Source organism: Plodia interpunctella, chromosome 9 (genome assembly GCF_027563975.2).
Source record: "Plodia interpunctella isolate USDA-ARS_2022_Savannah chromosome 9, ilPloInte3.2, whole genome shotgun sequence".
In the NCBI taxonomy this organism is placed as follows: Eukaryota; Metazoa; Arthropoda; class Insecta; order Lepidoptera; family Pyralidae; genus Plodia; species Plodia interpunctella.
In genome coordinates this window covers 7,482,207-7,507,796 of record NC_071302.1, presented here as the reverse complement: position 1 = coordinate 7,507,796, position 25,590 = coordinate 7,482,207, and the positions used below count along the sequence as shown (strand labels likewise).

The 25,590-nt window shown below is 32.8% G+C and overlaps 1 protein-coding gene across 1 annotated transcript in view; it reads right to left on the bottom strand.

Moving 5' to 3' along the window:
• The window catches only part of Scr (Sex combs reduced), a 35,168-nt gene extending 12,761 nt beyond the window's left edge, over positions 1 to 22,407 (bottom strand). The window contains exons 1-2 of the mRNA XM_053749778.1: positions 22,094 to 22,407; positions 16,746 to 17,653 (exon numbers count right to left, since the gene is read on the bottom strand). Coding sequence (XP_053605753.1) covers positions 16,746 to 17,502 — 757 coding nt within the window. The 5' untranslated portion in view covers positions 17,503 to 17,653; positions 22,094 to 22,407. The remainder of the gene's footprint in view (positions 1 to 16,745; positions 17,654 to 22,093) is intronic.
• Positions 22,408 to 25,590: the final 3,183 nt, after the last annotated feature.

Sequence of the window (25,590 nt, the reverse complement as noted above, 5' to 3'; positions counted from 1 at the left end):
GTTTGGTTATGATTACAAGCGTGCGGGTCTTCATCTCGATGAATTTACTGGACGACATTATTAGAATAGTAAAACGATTGAGAGAACGCAAAGGCGTCGGCGTGTAGAAAAAGAATTGTAAATCAGTTTCAGACATTAATTTAAGACTAGATAAAGGCCACTACACGGCAGGCAGGTTGCTGTCGAAAGAAATCTCCATACAAAACATTACTCGGCAGTGTTGAGCGATTTATGCGATGGCCTGCGAAGCACTGCGCTCCTTATTGTATATTATTGTAGTGACACCGACTAATTTGTTGGCCGACTGATGAGCCAACTGCGGGGAAAGAGATGGTTTATGTTTAGATATTGTTTCACTATATTAACTCGATTGCGAACAACATACTCAGTTAAATTGTTAGTGTTTATAGAGCATCTAATATAATTTTATTTAAATATTTTATTTCGTTCTTTCAAAATATGTGCAACAGTTTATTTATGACTAATATCATATATTTTGTGTTTATAATTTATCAAACTCACTCTCACTGAAGATACAGACAAAGAAATAGAAAATGGTGAAATATTAGAAAATTAAAATACATAAATATTAGAAGATTGTGCAATATTTAAAACATGAACTTTTCGCGTAAAGCGATCTATTGCTAGAAAGATTAATAGAGTAATAATTGCAGATCGCATCCACTTTGAGCGGGCTTTTCATCTTAGTAGGTGGATTTGTTTAATCCCTGGAGTCGGGCAGTGAGTGACAGCGTTGAACACTCGCGCTCCTCTTCACGGGAATACATGACGGGATAATTTAAGAAACTAGGAACTGTGCTGCTGCAGCGTTTTACTTTTTTTACATACTAAAATTTAAGACAAATGAAGACAGAGAGAAAATATAGAGGTCTTTATTTGATAGTACTGGCTGTATATGATGATGATACCATAATCAGTTAATGACAGTCTGTGGAATGATCCGAATGTTTAGCTCATTTGAATACTGAAGAGTCCAGTAGTGCACAGATTACATAGTGTAGTAGAGCTAAATAGAAAAATATTTTTCAAAACGAAAGTAAAAAGAAAAAATCTGCACTGAATCTCTAATTGATGATGATTTTAGAGTCAGCTAGTGAAATTAAGATGGCAAAACGCAAAGGAGTTTAAATAGACCAAAAAGTATTTCGCAGAGCTATGTCAAAAAATATGTGAGGATTAAAGAGTGTAAAAAAGAGTCAACATTTAAGTAACATAGAAGTATAAGTCGTATATTGTCCTATTTGTTTATAAAATGACTTATTAAGTTTATCGTCTACACCCTGCTCGCTATAAATCAACAAAATCGATAGAAAGTATGGTAAACTCATCGCGCATGTTCGGTCGGGTTATTTCATAATATTTGTAAACTTAGTGACGTGGGCTGCGCGAGAGTTTTTGACATCTGTAAACAGACGGTGTAGTGAGCTACGTCAGGTAGCACAGTTCTCCGCTACTGAGAATATTAGGAGCAAATATCATTTGAGTTTTTATACCAATCAGCTGTGACTTTTTTATTTTCATCGCGAAGCAAATCGTAACTATTATTTGTATTTGGGAATTCTGGATTTTGTATTTGAGAATTTCCCAAAAGTAAGTCTTACTTTCTATGAAGGAGTATATAATCGGAAGGTAATCTGAACCTTTATTATAAATTGGTTTTAAAATGAAGTTGGATTCTAAAATGAAGGATCATTTATTTAATACGTGTAAGTAAAATTTGGTTTAAATGTTTTTATGATAATGATCAGATTACTTGTAGAAATAACAAAAATAATGTCATCATTAACCTTTGCTAGGTAAGTACTTAGTGTAAAAGTCTCGCCTCTTATAATTCCACTATCATAACTATTACAATTTTGTATTGCGAAATTACTGCTATGACATTTACTCGTCATAGAGAAAATCCATCTAAAAGACATAATTACTTCAAATTATAATTTAGTTTAAGTTATAAGTCATAATAAAAAAGTTACATCACTTGTAATTTAATTGTGTCGCCACATTTGGCTCAGAAGTGGCATTATACTTAGGGTGTAATTTTGTAAAACGGTTACTCATACTATCAAAAAGGTAATTATGAATTGAATGGACATTAACGTCGCCACCTAGCATCCCCACGGAATATTAATCATAATGTAATGACGTAGAAGTTACACCAAGGGTTGTTTTTGATGATTACTTAATTATAGTTTTGTTGGATGTCGGATTATAAAAAGGGGTTTGTAACAAATGTTATTTGTGGTTGGCACTGAAATGCTAGTTGAGTCTCTACTTACTTACCGTAATGCCAACTACACACTATCGCTGAACTCAGACAGATGTCACGAACATTGCGTAAATTGTATGAGAGAGAGCCTTTATTTGCAGCAATGAAAAACCACAAATGTATACCGGATCCACCAAAGTTTGGCAAAATATATCATGATAATGTGCAGCCGGCATAACAGTTGATCCGCATTATCATCATGCAACGACGAATAATATAATAATAGTAATATAAATGAATAATTTTAAATACATACTTATACATTGTAGTTTGCATAAAAGTAATATACATACTTTGTCAAATACATTGTCAACATCATAAAAAATTCTACATAATGAAGGACTCATGATGTTAACTTTAACGTGCACAGAAAAATGCAAAGTATATTGTGTCTAAACGTCAGCGGCGCGTCGCCGTTGCACTGTCGAATTTAAAGTTGATTTTAATCAACGTTAAATTTGACAGTGCAACTAACGCTAAAATGCAATAATTGATGAGAAAGTCCTAAAGAAAGTTTGGGTCAAGAAGTTGCGTAAACTCACGTCAATGGGAAATTCAGTTAAGCAATAAGCTATTGATCCAAAGAATTGATGGAGCTACGTCGACCCACGTCAGTCTGTCGGGTTGCCCAGCTAGTGTGTAAACCTTCAGAGGAATTCCGGATGAAACGTGTCCACTGATATACAGTATATTTTGGACTTTCCATGGAAAACATGTAAACGTTGAGCCTATATAGGTTAATACATTAATTAACGTCAATAAACGATGTCTTCTATCCAAATTATGAATTGAAATAAATAATGAAAAAAATTACATGATAATAATATTAGAAGGTGCATATTACTGTAAAAATTATTGTGTTTGTCTGTATGACTGATGTATGTATGATGATGAAATGATATGAAATAATTAAAATTATCAATTAGATTAGATTAAAAAATACGGTAAACAGAATGAATAAACAGATGACAGCATTATAGCAAGTAACTCTTCAAGTTAAAACTTTATAAAAACAGACGTGGCCACCACTTCCAATGGCATAGACGCATAAACAGTAAATGTTAAATCAAGACATCCAGCAATCCCTGCATAGACTTTACGCAGTTGTAATATAGTCGAATTTCCAATGAATGGACTGATGTGTCATTGACTGTTGTTATTAAGTACATCAAGTCTGTAAAAGGGGATGTTTAACAAGACCAACATAAATCATAATGGTATAAATCACTTATTGATTTAATTACTTTAGAAGAATAAAACGATAAGAATTAATTTAGAAGACTGTATCAAAGAAATATTTTATGTAAACCAACTGACTGAATCCTAGACGTGTCGTAAGTTCTAGAATAAGCAATAATCAGAGTTATTATAATAAATATAACCGACGTCAATACATCTGACAATGATAATTGTATCAGTTCTAGACAATACAGTGCAAAGTGTGATTCCCTCCGACCGCAGGGGTAGGAAAGACAGATATTAATGATTATATGGAAAAAATATTGCGTTTCGCTTCCCCCGCTTTAAAAGCGCAATGGACAGCGCACAATTAAAACGCCAATATCAGATTGATGAATGATTTAGTCTACTCCAATTTTGACATGCTTTGTAGAATAAAATATATTTTCTATACAACATTTCTATACAATAAAATGCGTATAGTTTAAACTAGGTTTAACATTATGCAAGTTAAAAACAAAACACTTTGAAAATGATAAATTTATAAATCTACTACGTATACGTCAATGCATACTTGCATAGGGAATGGCCAATTAAAATGGCGGCGGCAGCTTGTCATGCTGTAATTGGTTAATTATTATCGGCAGGAGGGGGCGTGGCCAGCCACGTGCATTATGCATGTGCAGAACTTGATATTATACGAATGTGTTGTTAATTTAACAATATTTGACTCTAATATTATAAAATACTGGGAAAAATGGGAACCTGAGTTGGCAAGACCTAGATGAGATCGGCATGACACCGGATGAAGTGAAAAAACCCGATGATGAGTAATCTCAAACTGATAAAGAAGAAAGTACTAGAAAATATAAAAGGCGCAGGAAAGTCAGGGTCTAAAAAATTGTGAAATAGAATATCTCAATCATTTTTTGTTCTTAACTATCAGTCTATTAATACAAACAGGCTATACAAACCGACTACACAAAAAATATATTAAGAAAATGAATCAAAATATTGCAAACTCTGAAGCTTTCTAATCCAAACTAAAATCGAAATACCAGCGTGAACAACGTAAAACTAGTTAGAGCAACGTATAGAAAACCGATTAAACTGGTTGCACTTAGGTCATAGCTCCGGAGGTAGACTAACCGAGAATTTAATTTTTAATCTCCTACCAACTAGTTACTAGTTTCTTGTTGTGTTATTTCTCGACACGTTTGTGGATTGAGGTTGTATTCACGCCGATTGTACCTTTGCGATCATGGATCGTAAGGTTTAATTTGGCTCAACTCCATTCCTCCGCCATGAAGTTCGATAAAGTGCAAATATTCAGGCGCTACGAGTACTTAACTATATTCAGCATATTATATTTGGTGATATGAAATTAAATGTTTTGTTGGTATAATTTATTGAATTGGCCTCAATCTTTATGAAATGGTCATAGAATTTAAATTGTAAAGTAAGTATTCATCATCTATCTAAAAGACCATAATAACCACGTTTAGGTATTTTTATTTTATTTTCCATTTTACTTATCTACAAAACTACTAACTGATCATGAAGTATTTTCCGGAGACATTAGTTGATAAATCGTTCTGAATCTCTAAATATTTGGTACGCACTTGTTGTCAATGTCAGTTGCCCTCAGTGCATAGCATTGTAGCTGTCAAAGTGGCCAGCTGACAGAAACGTGTTTGTTTTTGTGAACTCTGAGACATGTTCCGCTGGATTGGTTGTTGTTATTTGTGGCTTAATTCGATCACTTCTAAGAAAATGTATTAACTATATTAGCCTCAAATAAAGCATTATTTGAGGCTAAGTATAATTTATTTCATGTAGAAGTTAGTTAGAAGTGTTAAATTCTCAAGTAAAAGTTTCACTTCATATACAATATGTTCGCATTAAAATGAATTAATGACTTTATGTTTCTCACAAAAAACTTAATAGTAGCTTGTCCAATGTATCTGGAGTCGCTAGACTCCAGATTCCAAGTGTCTGACGTTGTGGCACTAAAGGTAAACATTGAGAGTACAGAGAAACAGAACTGGACAGTTGATGTGTTTGTACTTATAACATCAGTTAAATTATAATTTTCTTTGACGGTCTTTTAGCAGATATTCTATATAATGTAAAACTAAAAGGGCTGTGAAGAGCTGATATATTGAATTTAAGCATAGTAATACTCATCTTCTTCAAATTACAGATACGCGATCGGAGTTATATTTTTTCTTATATTTAGTTCCATCACCAAGTTGTTGTATATCTGAGCCTTGATTGTGTCAGTAAAGGCGCCTGCAGACTATTTAAATTCCGTTGTGGTTCGTTGCTTCCCTGGTTTATACGGTGCCGTTAATTTAGCGAAAATTGAACCGGGGACTTATTGATTTTGCTTTACTAGCCAAGTCGCACTCACTGGTAATTCATAATGCCATAGATAAGAATCTATAAGGTAGTATTAAACTCGAATAACTTTATAGCTATTTGTAATAAAATGGCTAAAATGGTTACTTTAGTTACTAGTAATACTTACAGTACTTAGAAAATAATTAGATTTCAAAACTATTCAGACGCACATGTCTGAATTTACTTTTTTTCATCGTAAATTTTCTTACATCTTATTCCATTAAATTCGTCAATCCGCGGGTAGTCTTAATTATCAATAAATTTAATTACCGCAAACGAATCGTTGCTCGCTGACAGATGTTTTGACAGCTCTAAAATTAATTGTGACATAACGTTGTCGGATCGCCCGGCTCTGGCTGCACATCATTAATAAAATGAGCAATAGTCGAAATATTATCAATGGCATAATCGATACAGAAACAATTATAACCACATTCATCAAAATTTTAAACTTCTCTACAGCGCGCTCTTTCACTTCGAACCATTCAATAAAAGTCTCAATAACCACTTGATACAGTTCTGAATCGTTCACTTGTATTTTCATTAAAATCGTAGACTTATTTCAAGTCTTATGACTAATGTTTTACGGTAGCTTTTTGAGTGAAGTCTTTAACAATGAGGTACAGTGATACAAAGAAACATTAAAATTCTTATCTGTGGTCTGTCACACAGCGAGAACGTCAAAGTTGGAAGTGAGGAGCGCATTATAATTGATAGTCGATGATACGCGAGGCTCGTAAACAAAAGCGGTGATAAATGATAAATGGATTAATGCTTGATACTAGATAATACGGACTGCGGGTTGTAAATCGTACTTACGTAAGCAGTGGTCAGTTTTTGGACTTTTTGATCGACCGTCAATTACATAGTCACAAATATATTGCAACAGTATAAATGATGCAATACGTTTGTAGCGCTCGTCATTGGTTTGTCCAATAATAAAACTTATTATCAACGTTATGTTATATTTCAAATTTTATGAGATTTAGATAAGACGTTGTTTTTAACAAGTTTTCCACACTTTTTTCTATTTACTGACAAGAAGCTTGTGGTTTTTAAGAAATAGTATTAGTTTAACTAACGAGTTTAACTGTTAAATGTCTTTTTTACATGATTTACGAACTATATTATCTTCTTATTCCTGTTGTTTATTTAAAACTTAACAAAGTCGAGATAATATCGAGCATTAATAATTCTTGAATGCATGTGAATAATAAAATGTGAACCATTGTTCCGTCTGTTACACTTCGGTGTAATAGGCATCCTTAGTCTTATATCACCGTTTATAGTATTTCGAATTCATGACATATTGACTGTCAGATATATTTTTATGCATTTGAAGGCGTGACGCGCCTTGTAAGCTATCATTACAAGTCGATTTGCTTTTATTATTGATTACTCTTGACAATCATCGGTTTATTTCGTGTGGGAATTAGACTGATAAAATTAATTGTCGTGCTCTTAAATGGACTCGTTTTGTTTTTGTATTTCCTTTTTTATATTTTTTGATTTTGATATCTAATCACTTTATATTATAGAAAATTTAAAAATAAATATTTGGATTTTTGAATACACACACTAGTCGGTGCTCAGAAGGAAGTACCTAAAAAAATTCAAAGCAATGTTTACTTTTAGCATACAAAAAGAAATTTGATTTTTTAGAAGAAACTGAATCGGATCTTTACCTACTATCATAACTCGTCCAAAACGACTTCAACACATATGGTTCCAAAATCAAATTAAAATCATGTTTGATAAGATCGAGCGGCGGTTATGGAAATTTATGACTATATTACCTGCGCGGGCGCATCACAACCGGCTAAAACAGGGCCGGACCACGAAATTATTTATGGTATCCACATATGATTATAGTTTGCGACCGATCCACTGAATGCGCCTCTGGCTGTATAGGCTGATCCAAATATGTGTCAACTAATAAAATATTTATGTCATATTTTACTGATGCAATATAAAATAGGAACTTATATAATTATTATCTAATCATAATAAAATTGCTTTTTCAAGGGATACTTGTTTAAAATCTTCTAATTAATTTAATTCGTAATGGTAGTAGAAAAACAATTTAAAGACGAAATCGGATATGAACCATCAAGATGAATGTGGGACACATCAAAAATGCCACGCAAATAAAAAAATAGAATCAAAAGTAAGAGAACGCACAAAAATGTGTTGGCCGCCAAAGACACAGAAATAAATCAGGCAGATGACAATTTAAAGTGGTTAACCCACTAACTGTGACCATTTTAGATACTTTGATCAGATCTTGTCGAAACTGAACTTGCTCCCAATGACACAATCGGAAAAGAATCTAAAGACGTTAGATCCAAAGTTGATATTCGAATGTGAAAATAGCAACATAGTGGGTGTTTGTTCTTAGATCTGACTTTTGGTAAAGATTTATGTTTTTATTTAGGAATTAATGAATGTGAGTGCTCACAGTTATGCTAATTTACAAAGTTAAAATTGATAACACCAATATCGTGATCTTAAATCATTTTTATGCGCAATATGTGTAGTATTGGAGAACTGGTAACTTTTTGTTGATATTTTTGTATAAAAACATCTGTTTCTGAGCAAATTGATTGTAGATATTATTCTGTTGACGACTTGACAATAGTATGTACGTGATTTTTACGATAAAGTAGCTCTTATTTCATGAAAAAAAACCTATAGAATAATCATTGGGATAAGAATTAGATGCATTTACTACTACTAATCTATACGCTGAGAGTAACAATATTGAAGGTGATGTTGTACTATTATAAAGTGAAAGTATTTGTAACTTGATATATTACAAACCAGCTTCAAGTAAAGGTGAAGAGTTTAGAGGGACGGTATCACGTTTTTAAACTAAGTACTTATAAGAATATATAATACTGATCTAAAATTTGTGCTTTTACCAAAACTGTTACATATTGCAAATATGTTTTCCATATATTATTTCCTATTTATGATAGGGTTTATACTATAATTCAATAGACAAATAAATTACTTCCTCACAATATTTCCGGGTTTCCTAAAAACTTCGTAGAATCCATGCTCCCCGCATTATCACAAAATACACCTGGCGCCATTCCCCAGACTTCATACTTTACGATCTGTTAAAAGACCAAATTCGCTGTCCAAATTAACACGAAATAAAAACGAAATCGATGCCGCAAAAAATAAGCGAAGGTACAAGATAAAAGCTTAAAAAAGGCTCACGTCAAAACATTTGATTGTATTAATATTTATAGGCTCCGAAATCGCCGGAGGAAAGTCGGTTTGGGAACGAAAAAAAAATGTTTATCAGCCAGTTTAGCTTTTAAGGAAACCGCGATCTTTTGTAAGCGATATTTATGGTTACGAAAACAATTGTGGTGTTACCATTATATCACATTTGACAGCAATAACTGTGTTATTTGATTTTTTGTGGATTTTAATGAAGTCGTCGTACTCGAGGCATTGTGTGCGATCCTTGGTGTAACAATGTTTTTGTTGCTCGCACGCTGAGTCACTGTTTATAGAACACATTATAAGATGATCAAATGCTTGAATGTAGCAGGAAGTGGCAAATTTTAAAATGTATTTAAAATGTATTAAAAGAAAACGCCATTGAAAACTATATTGAAGTGTTGTTCTATCTAGTATAAGTAATAAAAGTGTTTAAAATATTATTTTTATTCGCAAATCAGATTTGTTGACCTGACCATTCTCCATTATCCAGGCATAAAATCACAGAAGTACACTCAGACAACATGAATAATAGACAATTAAGACCTGTTTACACTTAAAGGCTTGTTGACTAACGGTCCAGGATTCCAATGCTAATGCAGTGTGCGTCGGCGCTTGCGCATATCCCATGAACCCTTATGGGAAACTTAATCAGTGTCTGCGGCGACATGGCTTATTGAAACTGAATTAAAATGCAGTCGCATTTGTATCCGTTCGGATTTTAATTAAAATTGCTTATGTTTAAATGTATATGTGTTTGTGCCTTTTCGATTCGCCGGTTACATTTGCCAATCGGAGATTAAAGCTGTTACAGTAGTGTGATTGGATATTTAAATTTTATTCCTGTAAATAAAAGAGTGTAACGAGTTGTATTTTTGTTCTTGTTAGATAGGACTTAGCTTTATTTAGTATTTTTTTCACTTTTTCTCAGAATACGAGTATGCGCATTGCATTTTGAACTACTGAACTTCAGAGCCTTTCATTAAATTAATATATTATATAAGTATAAAATTATTCCTGTGGTAAACTTCAATGGGTATGTGCTTATTAATTTGCCAATTTTCGATGCAAATAAGACATGTATACTTTATATGGAATATGGAAATGTATGGTAATAACTGGCGTGGACAAATTATAGAATTGTTCAATATTTATGAAGCTTGAAGTATTGTTAAACACGTAAAATATTATTTATAAGTATCTAGAGCTATAAATTTACGTGTATCTGAAATGAAAGTAGTATAAAGAATATCGATATTGCATAACAAAAAGATAAACTAAATTAAAAATATATATTTGTTTATTGATGGTCTTAGAACATAACGTATTAATGACTAAATAAAATGACATAAAAACAAACTTTTAGTGAACTTCGAGTTTGTTACTGTACCATAGGTAGTAACGCAGTAACTTAACATTCTAAGGATGAACTTTAGCATATTAATGTAACAAGAAAAACTGCGTGTGAATAACGATATTTCAAAGCGCACGTAATAAATATCTCGTGTAGTGACATAGGGGTTTTTAAAACTAAACAAAATGAGAAATAGTGTTATCCCCCTATACTTTATCGAGGCTAAAAGTTGCTTTCAATAATTGAAGCGGGGAACTCTCAGGAGAGATGGGTTTAGCGGAATCCCTCACTCTCTCTACTCTCAAGTTTAGTTCACTTTTAGAAAGTTATCTTGTATTGAATAAAGTTTATATTTAATATAAACCGCCTATAAATATATCCAGTTGTCGTGTTTTGTATTTTAGCTGAAATATTTAAAATTTTCATACAAATATTGATGTTTTTATTGTTTTTATTTTTTGGGTAACATATCTTTTTTTCCAGTCAAATTTTTGTCAGGTAGGTATGATTCAAGCATGAATGTGCAAAACGCCGCCATTGCAACGAGCAGCCAACCGCGCGCTTCGGCCTAAATCCTTTCAAGGGATTTTATTTACTCCTTTTTCGCTCAGTCATGTTTTGGACCTTTATTTTGTTAACCCTTTATGCATATTCGACTTAAGCCGATATAAGCAGCGATAAAACGATTTAAGATCTTACTGGTATCGAAATAAGACTATTTCAACTAGCTTTATATGCCGGGCGGAGCTTTGCGGTAGAATTCTTGCAATCCCGGCGGTTCGTGTCTTGATATTATCGGCGATCTATTTAAATATGTATACCTACTAAGTTTGTACATGACACGATGTTTGGAGTAGATTCCTTTTGAGCTATGTTTAGTTCGTAACTAACATTCGTAGTCTATCTTAATCTTGGGTATGAAATATTAGATTTGACGTTGCAAAACAAATATATGTAATATTAGGTTGTGTTTAGTTTAGCATAAGTAAATTGCACCTCGATTTAAGTCAAAAGCCAAGATCAGTGGCGAGTAGAGACAACTGTAGAAATATCTTTAGCATAATATTATTTGAGTCATAATTTACCGAGCGGGCAACACCGCTTGATTTATTTATGGTCTCCGACTCCTCCACTAATCTTTAGTGGAATTTAATTTGTTATTTATTCACTAATCGCTTTTAGTGTAACTGTGGGACAGGTAGGGTTTTCTTGATACGGGAGATAAATCTAAGTCTGATGAAGCCCGTTCGTCCGTGTTGTCCATATTTTATAGTAGTAGTACTACTGCACTTTGCCTGCGGCGTAGAACATTTACCGCAGCGATTCTCAAACTTTTTGAAAAGCTAAACGTATGACGGAATCTTGTGCTGATGTAACTGAAACTGTTAATGGACTTCAAATAAAGTTCATATTTTTTTAGTTCTAAATAATGACTTTGCAAAATTAATGAAATCACATTAAGAAACTTTTCTCCAATCCGTTTTTCATGTACGTAATAAAGTTTAGGGTAGTTAGGGCAACTAGTTTTTTTCACTATGAGCAATAGTCTAGCTCCAACTGATGTTTTGCGGAGCACAAAAGGTTTCGCGAAACATACTTTAAGAAACGCTGGTTTAATGCACTCGTATTTCTGCATTTTTGTCTGAGTACTACTTTTTTTTTAGTTGGCAAAAATGATACAGATATATTATGTATGTTTAAATACATTGCAGTGTCTCAATACATTGCAGCATGGGTAAGAAGTATTTTTAGCTCAGTTCGTTTTGTATGTCAGAATGTTCAGTAAATATTTATAAAATTTATAATTTTACTAGGTATGTGTTTTGACAGTTATCGATTTGATCTATAAATAGATCTGATTTCGTAACTTCTTAAATTACTATCATAAAAAGTCTTTCTCAAACATTTCCTTTAAATTATACAAAAAATTCGATAATTGTGCCAGGTTATTCGATACCAAAACCGGCTACTGTTTAACCTATCATTATTTAAGCATAACTACAGATCAGTCGGCCACATAACTAGTTTTCAATAAGCTGTATTTAAATCGACTATTAACTCGATTTATTCACATCGTAAATTTTGAGACAAATAGTTTATAATAGGTTTCGTATAATGTACTATACTTTTTATTTATGAGTTTTTATTCAGTAATATACATACATATTTAATTAGTTTAATTTAAACGAGTAAACTGTTCTATAGTATTATATTGAAGATAATGTATTTTCCACGTGCTGTATTATTGAATATTTTCAAAATGAATTAATATAATAACATGATGATTAAAAAAATATGTGTTTAAATTTAATATTAAACACCCAAAAATCTATACAAACACATCTTCACATTGTTATTATTAGTGTGGATATTATTGTGGAAGTATGGATAACCGGTTAGAGTTTAAGTGTTAGTTAACAAATCGACAAGTTATCGAGAAATCGGCGTTTAAGGAAGCATTTATTATTCACTTCCTAAGATATTGAAATACGTAGGTTTTACAACATCGCTGAAATACTATCAGTTTTAATCAATCTACGTATTGATTTTATAATAAATTGATACTTTAATAGTTAACAGACATTCTAGGACACATGGACTATCTATGACCAGTCTGTCATTACGAAAATGTCACTTGATAAGTGTTATAATCCACAAATGGATGTGTGTAATTTATAGCTTATAGTACATACGGTGAAGTAGGTACATACAGCGCTAATGGTTAATTCGCCCGTCTACTTGTGCCACGTTAGTATTCCAAATTGACTTTTGTATAGTAGTTTTAATCGACCACCTCTTGTTTCTGGTGACAACATCTATTGTGTGAAATTGAAAAGGCAATGGTAAATCACTTCATTTAACTATATATTGCCAAGAAAATAGTTGTGTGTATTTCATTGCACTTACTCCTCAGCGTTCGGAATACGATCACTGTAAGGAGTACATACAGTAAAGTGTTTTAAATAGGTATGTTTTACAGAAATAATCATATTTTTTATTTTATTTTAATGCAACTCCACGTTAACGTCTACCGTACGAACCGGTGTAAATGCGCCGGTCAAACAATTGTTTATCTATTGTGTCTCGATTCTCCGTGATCGACGATAAAATGAAACACAATAAGTACCTAGTTTAAACCAAAACATCTTTTAAGCAGAGACAGGTTTAGATCCGGTCGTAAACTGAGTTTAAACGTATTTGCCCTGGCATAAACTATCTATGCTTGCAGGTTATATACCAATATATCTGTAATAACATAAATTCAATCAATTTTAATTTATTCGATCTTTAGGTTCATTTTTTTCTGTGTAAAATCATGCGGTCTGATTTTAGAGGTGCAAGATATTTCTCAAAGGAAATATTTTTTTCTTAGAATTTCAATGTACCTAATAAATTAACAACACAAAAGAAAACAATTACTATAAATAAGCCTTCTCTAGTCTCTATAAAAAAATACACACAGACAACAAATAAACCCTGTTTTAGCTCGTATAACATCGTAGAAAAGTTCTAACAAGAACTAAATGCCATATTGAAATCTTATAAGGCGGCACGCAGGCACCTGAGTTATTACGCCCTGACATGGAAGGGTCGCGACCTGGCGATTTGCATTTGATACTACTGCACTCTGGCGAGTAGCTGTTACTCGTGTAAATTAAAAAAAAATAGTTTAAGATCCTGTTTCACACTTTCTACTTCTTTTTTAAATTTAGAACTTAATTGCACAGATTTACAAAAAAATATGTACAAATGGTGGACTTAACCCCATATAGCATTCTCTATCAGTCAACTATAAAACCAAATAGAGATAGTATTATGGTGCGATCGATATACACAAGTAAATAAACTATGCCTAGTACATAAAATATCGAAACATAAACTTACTGATAATAATAAAATACTTATGTTATAATCAGACATATAAAACTAAATGCTAGGTAAATCTGCCTGATTTGTTGAGCCAGTTAGCTATATCCAACATTTGTGAAAAACAATTTTTAACGATATCTGTTCGATATGTTACATATAAACTATGAGATCATTTTCAGCAAGCGGTAAAACAGGCAGTCTTATATGGCAGGCAGGCAGGCAGGTCTATACCCTTAGGTTATAAATATTTAGTTGATCTACATTTTTAATGTAGATAAATGGATTGAATTATAATATTAAATTGGTATATCGTGATACATAAGTGTATACTCTTTGTAATTGTCTTTTAAATGACAAAAAATTTCGTATTCTTATTATTTACTCAAACACGAAAAATCATTGATTTCAAAGAAATTTCGTTAGCTTCAAAAGTGAGTTAAATATTTTTTGCAGTCGAACGAATTTTCTTGAAATATAAATACACTTGATAATTTTTGAAAGGTGCCCAAAATCTTGCTTGCTAAGATTTCGGTATATTTATATCATATTATTTTCGTTTTGAAAGGAAACCTTGTTTATTTCCGAACTTGTTACAGAACTTATAATGCATGTATGTATTGTATGTAATAAAAATTGCGCAATACATCTGACGTCTTTTTTCTACTATTTCACAGAATCATCAAAAAACTGAATTATCATACCGTATAAACTTCCAAGTATAATATTACCTTACACATGCATATGTAAGATTTTAATGAACAACTACTTCCTTCGGAACATCTGAGCTATTACTCAAACAGTTGAATGTAACATCAACAGTACTAGTACATTTATCGTTGCCAACGTTTTCATAGTCTAGACCGTTTGTACCGACAATAGATATGCATACTTTCTTCATTATTCCGTCTACATTGTGTGCTATTTTTGATGTTTATTTTCTTGTTCGTAAAATACGATATTAGAATATTTTAAAATTTGCAATAAACTTAGATTGTTTTTCTTTTTAATATATTTTCTACGCAGCATCATATGAAGATAATCACCATTCAAATACTGCTGAAGTCCAGTGGATATAAAATGCGTGTTTGGCAATTTTGCTGCACACTTGTATCCGTATCGCATGCGTGTATATGCGCGTACACACGTGCCTTTAAAATTATATACAATCATACAGCGTACGTGCTTCGCACGCATTCGGTGTGTACGGGTCTTAAGTCTTAGATAAAATATTCTCATAAGATATCCACTGCTGTAAAAACTGTCTAGAAGTGGCGAGTTACGTATATATTGAGAAAATATAATAAACGGCTAAAAATAAAAGTCTAATACCATACGATGAATGTCAGTAATTAACTAGATTAGAAAGACAATAAAATTGTGTCATCGACAAGGCCACGACAATTTGCCAAGAAACAATAAGAAGCAAGAATGTTAACTTTAAAACCGAACATCTGCGCATTTCATCTGCCGACATCTGACTTGGCCAGCTTGTGTATTTGATATTCTATCTTGACTTATGTTTAAGGAGTGTTGTCTAATTTATGGTGACATTTGAACGCAATTATGAACTACTAATAATATTTTTCGCATCTTAGCTTCTGCGGTAGTAATTTCTGGGTTAAAGCATGCGCAATCATAATAAATATGATGATATTTATTAGTTTAATAAACCTATTGGTTCATTGCTAGAACCCATCGCTTCTAGCATATTATACAAAACTATCACATTACCTAAGCTGTTTCAGTTTTATTAAACTTAACGAAAAATAAAAAATATGTACCTATATGTAAAAATGAAATAAATAAATTTGATACAACCTCAAAAACTGCTAAAACATTTTGATTTAAGTGTTTATTAAATTGTAAAGTAAACAAATTTGACGGAAATAGAGAAATATCTCATCAAGCCCCCAAAACAATTCCAAACAGATTAACTGTTGTATATCTCAATTCCCGCTCAACACCAGAAGGTCAGGATCTGTCAAATCACACGTCACCGTGACGGAGCGCTTTCCCCGTCATTAGGAGACGGGAGAAAAAAGGCTTCGAATGTTCACTGGAAGCGCCCGCCAACAAAACCATTATGCCTTATTATGGACTCCATCCATCAGCCACGCATATCGATCTAACATTAATGCATGCTAATGCTTTATAAATAGATATATAATTTGTTTTGTCTCCACCTCGACATCCAATTGATGGATAGACTTATTTCTATTACGTCAAACTGTTGGTTTTAACGAAGGCGTGGCAGGCCAACGATTTGACTTCCGAAAGCAAGCTAGTTTATGATTTCACGCCACCAGTAAAAAAGTGTGAATCGGGCCGTTTGAAACATTGATTATCCCGCGAAGAAATGCATTATCTGCCAGAACGATATTCCGTTATGAAATTAATTTGATAAAAGTTTCTACTCACTTTGTCCTAGGTGCACTCTCTTCATCCAGGGATAAATTTGCGGAGGATTCGCTTGCGCCGTAGATGATTTAGAATTCTTCGTGTTATTTGAACTAGAGTTGTTAGCCTCATTACTCTCATTGCTCGATGTACTCGAAGCCGGGCTCGAGATATTCTGATTTACATTAGCTTTGTGCTCTACTGGAGATGCGATGGGAGTAGTCAGTCCTAGTTTAGTGCTCGTTCCGCCGGAATTTTGTCCAACTCCACCAAAACCTGGCGAAGTTCTCCCAGGGCCTGAAGATGTCGACAAGTCTTGTGGCGATGCAACTCCGGTTGTGGAAGTGGAGTCTGCAAATTTACAACTAGCAGCAGTAGCTTGGCTCGGGGGCGTTGACATTAAATTGGGTGATAAAGCCCCCGGACTCGGGTTGGAGTGTTGATGCATATGACTGGCTGTGCTGCCCAGTCTGGAGGGATGTAGTTGTGTGTAATCGATCATCGATTGTGGTTGCATGTGCGCTCCCGATGCGGGTGTCGCATACGGGTGTTGTGGGTAATGATGGCCGACTTGCGGCGGTGAATAACATGCGTTCGGATATGCCGACGCTGCTGCGTTCGGATTGTAGTAGTCTGCTCCAGGTGTCGGAAGTCCTGGATGGCCAGTCTGTTCCACAGGCGTGCCGGTGCGTCCCGGCGCCTGGTTCCCATAGCAACTGGCTAGGGAGTTGACAAATTGGTAGGAACTCATCCCAGCGTTGTAATTTAGGTCGTTCATTGATAACAGTATTTGTTTCCTCTGTCCCAAAGTTCACACTACTCTTGTCATCGTTCGGACGATCACTGAATGGCTCTAGTTGGACATGTTAAGTGCTACTATTTGCGGTCCGCTTCAATTGTCCTCCCGGAGTGCGTCTTGATTGATGGACCTGTGATAAAATGAGACACATTAGTTCAATTGTGTTGGCTCGTTATTTGTGATGAATGATTTTATAAAGATATAATGCGGTTTTTTAATACTAGATTTAGAGAGTAAAACGCGTGACTGGTCAAGATATTGCAGCCATATATTACATTATATCACTCTATTGATGAAACACTTGGATGTACAAATAATACCTCTATGTTACAAGTATTTGATTGATGCAGGTATAATTTACACGGCAAATAATTGCAGAACTTACTGTTTACTAATTAGAAAGAATAATAAATTAGGTATCCGAACAATCTTTTCTAGCTTTGATCATTAGCAGCAATTACATTTTACATTACTTGGTTAATGTAAGTTTTAATTTTATGGATAATTGTGGGTTCAAGAGGTTTGCATTAAAAACTGTTTAATCAACAAAATCAAGAATTATTTACTTTTTCAAAATAATCTTAAGTTTGTGAATTTATTATTTATTTTATAGACATCAAACTTCTTTAAAGTCCGCATAAGTGTATAAAAATAAACATTTTGTGCCTAATTTTTTTTAAACTTTCGCGCTATGAACACATAACTAACACATAGTTGAGTACCGTTTATATACATATACCTAGTTAGTTAATAACAGTACCTACATCGTCGGTCCAATTTTAAAACAAAATTTGAATACAGCTTCTCGTAAAATTGTTCATTTGCACAATAGCATCTAAATTCGTAGGGGGTCTATTCTAAAACAATAAATTAAAAGGTCGCTTCCTAAGCGGAGTACACATGTCAAGTCAAGTGCGGAAAAAATCCGAGTTCGCCACGTGGTACGGTTGTAAAAATGTCCGCAGAGGTTTATGGGTGTACGCGGTAGGCCGACCGACTCCTTCGATTTATGAACTCCTCAGTACATAAGTCTTTACGACCAAATTAGCAGTCATTGTGTACTCGATTTATTTGTCGTTTAATTCGAGTGAATTATGTGAGAAATTTGAATTTCGAATGCATTTACGCTGTGCACTTTTAAGGCGAATGGAGATTTATGAAAGTAGGTGTTTGTACACGACGTGTGTAAGGAAAATTTCGCTGTTGCTTGGTCATTAATCTTTTGATTTTTTTTGGAACTCATCATGTATATAACCTATATATGCCTTGAAAAGCTTAAATTACATTGAAATGGAACACTGTACAGATATATCTATAAATCTACAAGAATTGAAATAAAATTGTCAACATAGTTTTCTCATTTAAAAAATCTATTCAATGAATTGCTAGATACCAAAACAGTAATCTTATTAATTATTAGTAAAAAATATTTGTATCGTTTACATTATAAACTTGAAACAAGAAGAAAATGTCGTTTAGTTTAAAATTCCTATGCAATTTACTCGAAACCTAATAAAAATAACCAAATATAGAAGTATTAATAACGTTCACAAAAACAAATCTAAGTGTTTTAGAAAAATACAGTTCTATCGTTTAAAACCTAATAAAATTTTAGCGTCACTTATGTATATTAATGTAGGTAGGTACCGAGGTGTATTTTTATGACTGTTATAAATAGGTATTTAATAAATAAATAGGTACGAGGTGTATTTTTATGACTGTTTGACTCCCTGGCATTGCAAGAAAATAAATTATAATAGGCATAGGTACATAGATTAAAAACATATTATATGTCATAGTTGTCGATATAAAAATCATTGAATGTACCAACTCTAGTCAAGATATAACGATGAAATCATTTCGAATAAAGAATACAAATAAATGATTAAATAAAGTCCTATTACAAAAATGGTTAGTGCGGTTGTAATTTCGCCAATATATTTTTCAGTTACAGTATGTAACTGAATATTGGCGATGGTTGCGATGCGATGATATATAGGTTGTGTATTATGTACAATATACATTATATATTTATAAAAAAATATTTTCATGGTCAAGTTTTTGCAAACCTCATGGTGGAATTTAAGAAAGGAATATAACATAAACATAAAAAAGTTGAAATATACCTAATATTAAATCGTGAAAAAGTGCCTGTGAAGGTCAATTTTTTAATAAATGATTTGATTTGATTCATACGTCCTTATATTTTTCAACTACGTAGGTATATCTAAGAATCTAAAAATCGTATCGTTGTTGAGTAACAAACTTTAGCGTCTATATCGTGAAAATTTTTATTTTGTTGTGATACCTACATCTTATAATTTTAAGTATATCATGGCATGGAAGGGCAAACTGTAGAACTTATATCTCGTATAATATATTTTTTAGTTTGAGTATGGACACTACAACCATTATCTTTCTTAAACTTCTGCTTCTCCTTTATCTAATCCTATTTAACCACAATACCACCGCATAATCTTTCTCTTCCACAACTTCACCCTTCCACAATTTTTTCTTTCTGTGTTTTTGTATTTGGAATGTGTATGTGTGTTTATTGTTTAATAAATGTTATATCTATCCTCTTTCACAACTACCTGTTTTTTGTCATACTTTCATTCCTTGTAAGACTTTAATACTTAGTCGAAGTGAACTACTGCTATTACTATAAAATCCATATTGAGGCCATTTAAAGAAAAATACTGAAATAATACGATTGCATGATAATTTTATGTGGACACGTAAATTAATCATGCAATATCACTCATCTTCGCTAATACATGTGTCATGTCTTAACAAATCTAAGGTTATTGGTGCTCGCATCGATTTCTATTTAATGTTCCATAAACAAATTTCTCTGTACCCGGTAAATAGAAAATTATGGATACAAATTTTTGTCTGTGTTTTTTGTATTTGGAACATCTATGCATTTATATCTTTCTTCATCTCTTGCTTCATGAGATGAAGACCGAAAAATAGAGTAATATATAATAATACATATTCATCATCATTTTGAACTATTGTCTTAATTATATATGGCAATTGTTTATCAGATAGGTACACAACATAATATAATGCAGAATATTACTTGATATAAATAATATCAATAGAAATAATATCAATAGAAACAATAAATAATATCAATAGAAATCATACCACATAATGCTGCAACTCTTTGCAAACTGATTTAGAAGTCTAGGAGTTTGTGTAAGTATACACACAACAAAAGTGCTCTTACACTTAGTGCACTAATTGTAGATCATCGGATAGGCAATATTTAACTGCTTTATGAAGTGTCCAAGGTGCTCATTAATGCTACATTAGTATATACAATACAATTCTTCTTGTAATTATTGCCTAGGAATCGCTTAAAGCTCAAAAACAAAATCATCGCTGCCAGAATTTTTCTCAAGACACTATTGTCTATTCTGTGATAGCTAAACACGTGAATTACGGCTATCTAGATAATAAAACAAAATATTCCTTTATTTCTCACCAAATACAAAATTATAACAAATATTTGAGAATTAAAAAATTATTTGTGCAAGAAAATCTATCTCTTCTACAATGATTACAAATTAACAACAGCACTGCAACCTATCATTGTTTCTTTGTCTGACATCAACGAACATATGTGCGTTTATTTCAGTAGAATTTTTGTCACTCCCGTCCGGTGCGGTTTAAATGGGCCGAGGGATTTCATAGCTTTTTGTTTTTCTATAGCTTTTTTTTTAAATGCGTTTATTCCCAGACATCCTTTGATGAGTTTGGACGCCGGTTCCAATTTTAATTCGTGTGTTTGATAGCTTTTATTGTGTCGTGTTCAATATAAATTGTTTTGTTCAATTAAGCGGATTTTAAGAGGGAAATTCTTGTATGGCACAAAGTCTTATTTAATCACGCTGTGATATATGTGTGAGGTTAATTATAAACTTTATTTTAGATTTTTGGGCTCACACTGAAGACAAAGTATAGAGTAAGTATTAGTTTACTTTTTATACATTACGATAAACTAGTTAGTAACTATTTAATATATTTATCATATTATATTTTTTTTAGTATAGATTAAGTATAATATGATCCGATCGTAAGTAGTAATATGTTTATGCATGCACACTCTATGTACATACATACAGACAGTAACAGTTAAGCCTAATTTAAAAAAAATACAAAGAAATGTCAAGATCTAGGAAACCTTAAAGAAAACCACACTAAAATAGTTTAACGTATTACAATTTTAAAGATAAGATGATAAAAATAAAATTAACGTAATAAATCTTCATTCAAGCCTCATTTATACTAGGAAGTTCCTATGGGACAACATCTTGAAATACCATTCAATCGCTGGGTAAGCTCGTAATAGCCACTAATATTAATTTTAATAGCCGTTGATATGCTCGGCTTTAGTCATAATAACTTTTAATGCCCCGTGTCAAGTGGACAGCGGCGATCAGCGCAGCTTCAGAGATTTATGTGACACGCTTTGATTTCACGACGCGCCTTTTCAATAACTAAGCCAATTGACTAAATTTTCTAAAGACGCTATTAGAGCAAAAAAATTAACTATACTCACTCCAATATCTAATATAGAGTGCAAACGCCAACTTTACAATAAATCACAACCAAGAGTCGAAGACAAATTCACAAACATCCCACAAGTTTATTTTCCAGACACTTTTCACTAATATTAATTTTTCAGAAAACAAACAAACTTTTTTTCTAATAAAAAATGAACTACAAATACTGTCCGCTAGACGTGAAAAATAATCGAGAACTAGAAAACTTTTAAAATTCGAGTGCGCGTTCCGAATTCGAAACTTCGTGTCGCCACGGAGGAAAACGTCTCGTGTTTTCCCGGCGATCGGGCGTCGAGTGCAGCGCGCGTCTGACGATTAGGTGAGCGGTTGGGTCGTCGGTACGTGGTAGCGGTCGGGCGGGGCGCGGGGCGGGCTCCACCTGGGCCGCCTCGCCACGTGTGCGCGCCCGCCTCCGCTCCCGCTCTCGCTTGTCGTATGAGCACAAGCTGACGCGACTTCGATTAGCGTAATTAGGGTACACCGTCGCAACACCACGTATCCGATTTCAATGGACCGATTGATGATTATGGATGGTAAGCGATTGCTCTCGTTTTGTTAATTTTTTGTTTTAGTTCCCAAATCGTTTCGGGGCGTCCGCTTATAAATTTGGCGTTATGATTTCTTTGGTTTTATTTATGCAATGTTGACATTTGGTAGATTGATAAGGCAAGATCATTTGAATATAGACTTGTATTACGTAGAAGCTTCGTACCTTTTTCGTAGCGCTATCCTCATAGTTATTTAATTATTGATTTTTTTTTTATTATCAAGATGATTAATATTCGTATGAAGACAAAAGTATGGGTGTTGTCTAATTTATTAGAGTGTTGAGCAAGTATATATGATTTTTTACGTATAAATCCTAGTTACTAACTTAAAAGCTAGGGTCCTCAATTTGTGTCGACAACAGTTCATATGAGATCGGTTTTAAAATGTCCATCTTTTTTCAAATATATTTTTATTTAGATTCTTTATTTTTATTTACGTATTACGGTGAAAAATATATTTATAAACATTATTTCAGAAAAAATGGTATTTATCTAGTAACATTAATACTAAAATTGGTATTTATTTTAGTGAAATCAGTGGCTAGATCAAGTAAAAGACATAAATAAAATTAGATTTGATCTGTCATGCTTGGTGAACTTAGATTTAGAAAATAATGCTTTGTTTTTATGATATTTATATGAACGATCTAGTAACGTATTTTTTATATATTTTCTGAACCTATAAAAATTACGAATTCAATGACATCATAGAAAAATAATACTATTTGCATTAGATAGGAAATAATCGCAAAAGTTGAGTAAACACGGAGAATGTTATTTCATTGACAAAATAGATTAGTCATTTTATTTAAAATACTCCTTTTATTTTAAAGACATTCTGGAGTAGGATAAAAATATATTTCATATAAAAACAAATCACACTAATTTAAGATACATACCACTTCTACTGATACAAAATAGATCAGTCATTTTATTTTAAAATACTTCTATATGACAAAGAAGTTAAAAATCCTTGTATAGGATAAAAATATATTGAATATAAAAACAAATCATACTAATTTAAGATACATACCACCTCTACTGATACAAAACTTCAAACATGTTAAAAAGACGTTAAAATTAGCTACGTATACAATGCCCAATGTATACGCAGACGTCAAAAATGGTATTATAATTCTTGATACCGCACTTAGTACCAGTCAGCAAGGACGGACATACGCAATGCATCAGTGAAGGAGAAATAAAAATGACCGTATGAATGATGGACGGTTTCTGAGTTTGCAAAGTAATGTATGTAACGAATTTCTGTCTGTCATAATATTTCAGGTCTTTAAAGTAAGTACGTTGATCGGTAATTCATTCAGATGCTTGGTGAGATATCTCTTTGGGAATTTTTGTCTTTCTTGGATTTAGAATCTTTATACTCAACAAGGATGTAGTCCTCTTAATGAGATTAAGTACATTTTTAGCATAGTATAATATAATAAAACTGTATGTGAGCTGTGTTTGTACTTACATGACATTATTTTACTTGAATGTACTATTTTTTCATTATGTAGCCACGAATATATAATATTTTTCTTTCATTCTTACTCAGATATGAGAACCGACGTCAACAACTGCTTGGCCTTTGAATAGCTATGTATATAATAGTAGTAGGCCAGCAGGATTGCCTAAATTGTATCAAATAACCTATTTATCCATACGAATATTATTAATTTGTGTGTTTGTTTGTCCTTCTTTTACGTCAAAATGGTGCAACGGATTGAGATGATTTTTGGCGTGGAGTTAGCTGGAGAGAAAGTGAGTCAGTCATTGGCTACTTTTTGCCACGGACGAAGTCGCGAGCAACAGCTAGTAATTTTATAACAACAAACATGTACTTACCTAATGTATGTGTGAAATTTAACTCAGCTCAATTTTTCTATGTTTTATATCCACCATAAGCAAATAATGGGATCTGTAAAGTTAAGTTTTTATGAGATAGTTTTATAGAACCAATTATACAATTTTAATTTAAAATAAAACCTAATTATATCGCAAAATTACAAATCAATATGACCCACAAGGGCATTGACCCTACAATTTACAAGAAAAATAACATCGTCGTTTTCATTATCAGTGCAGTTATTTATTTAGAAAACTGTCCTGAAGGGGGCTCCCCAGACACCTATATCACGTGGGCCACGAATTTATTACAACTTAATAATCAGCGGTCACGCGACAACACACATGTTCCTAACACATAACCGTTGTGCAAAATAAAGTGAGCACAGGTAATGCTACATACATGGTAACTTTTGCCCACAACTACGTATGTGAGTAAAAATCCGTTTCCGTGGGAATTTCAGGAAATCCCTTCTTAGTGCTCCCTTAAACTCCCCAGGGAACCTACGTGCCAAATTTCAGCTTCCTACACCCAGTAGTTTCGGCTGTACGTTGTCTGTCAGTCAGTCACTCAATAACGGAAGAGTTATATGTATATATATAATGATTTTTAGTCACTGCACAAATTTTGAAAATCAAATAATCAAATACGATAATAATATCCCATATCCCAATATCGATGAAGATAATATAACTATTTGTTTCTATAAGTAGTAGAAAGATTCAGTGAGAGTAACAAGAAGAAATTTCACAAACTGTTGTCTTATCAAAATCGTAACTGTATGATACTTATGATAATATCCAGAATCGAAAGGTTTTCAAATAATCGAATATATGATACCCAGCCAATCGATACGATATTTATGTACGATTAGAAATTGATGAGTTTTGGATCATGGCAAGGGCTACAAGATGAGGAAAGTGAATCTACACGAAATTGCAATAATATTCCCCACTCTGCATTAAATAGACCACATTGCCTGTAATGACGTCAAATTTTCTCGCAAAAGTTTTTTTTAAATTTGAATTGAGAAATCCCACGTTAACTATCATTCTGTAACTTCCCTATTATGTGCACATAAATTCACCTTTTAAAC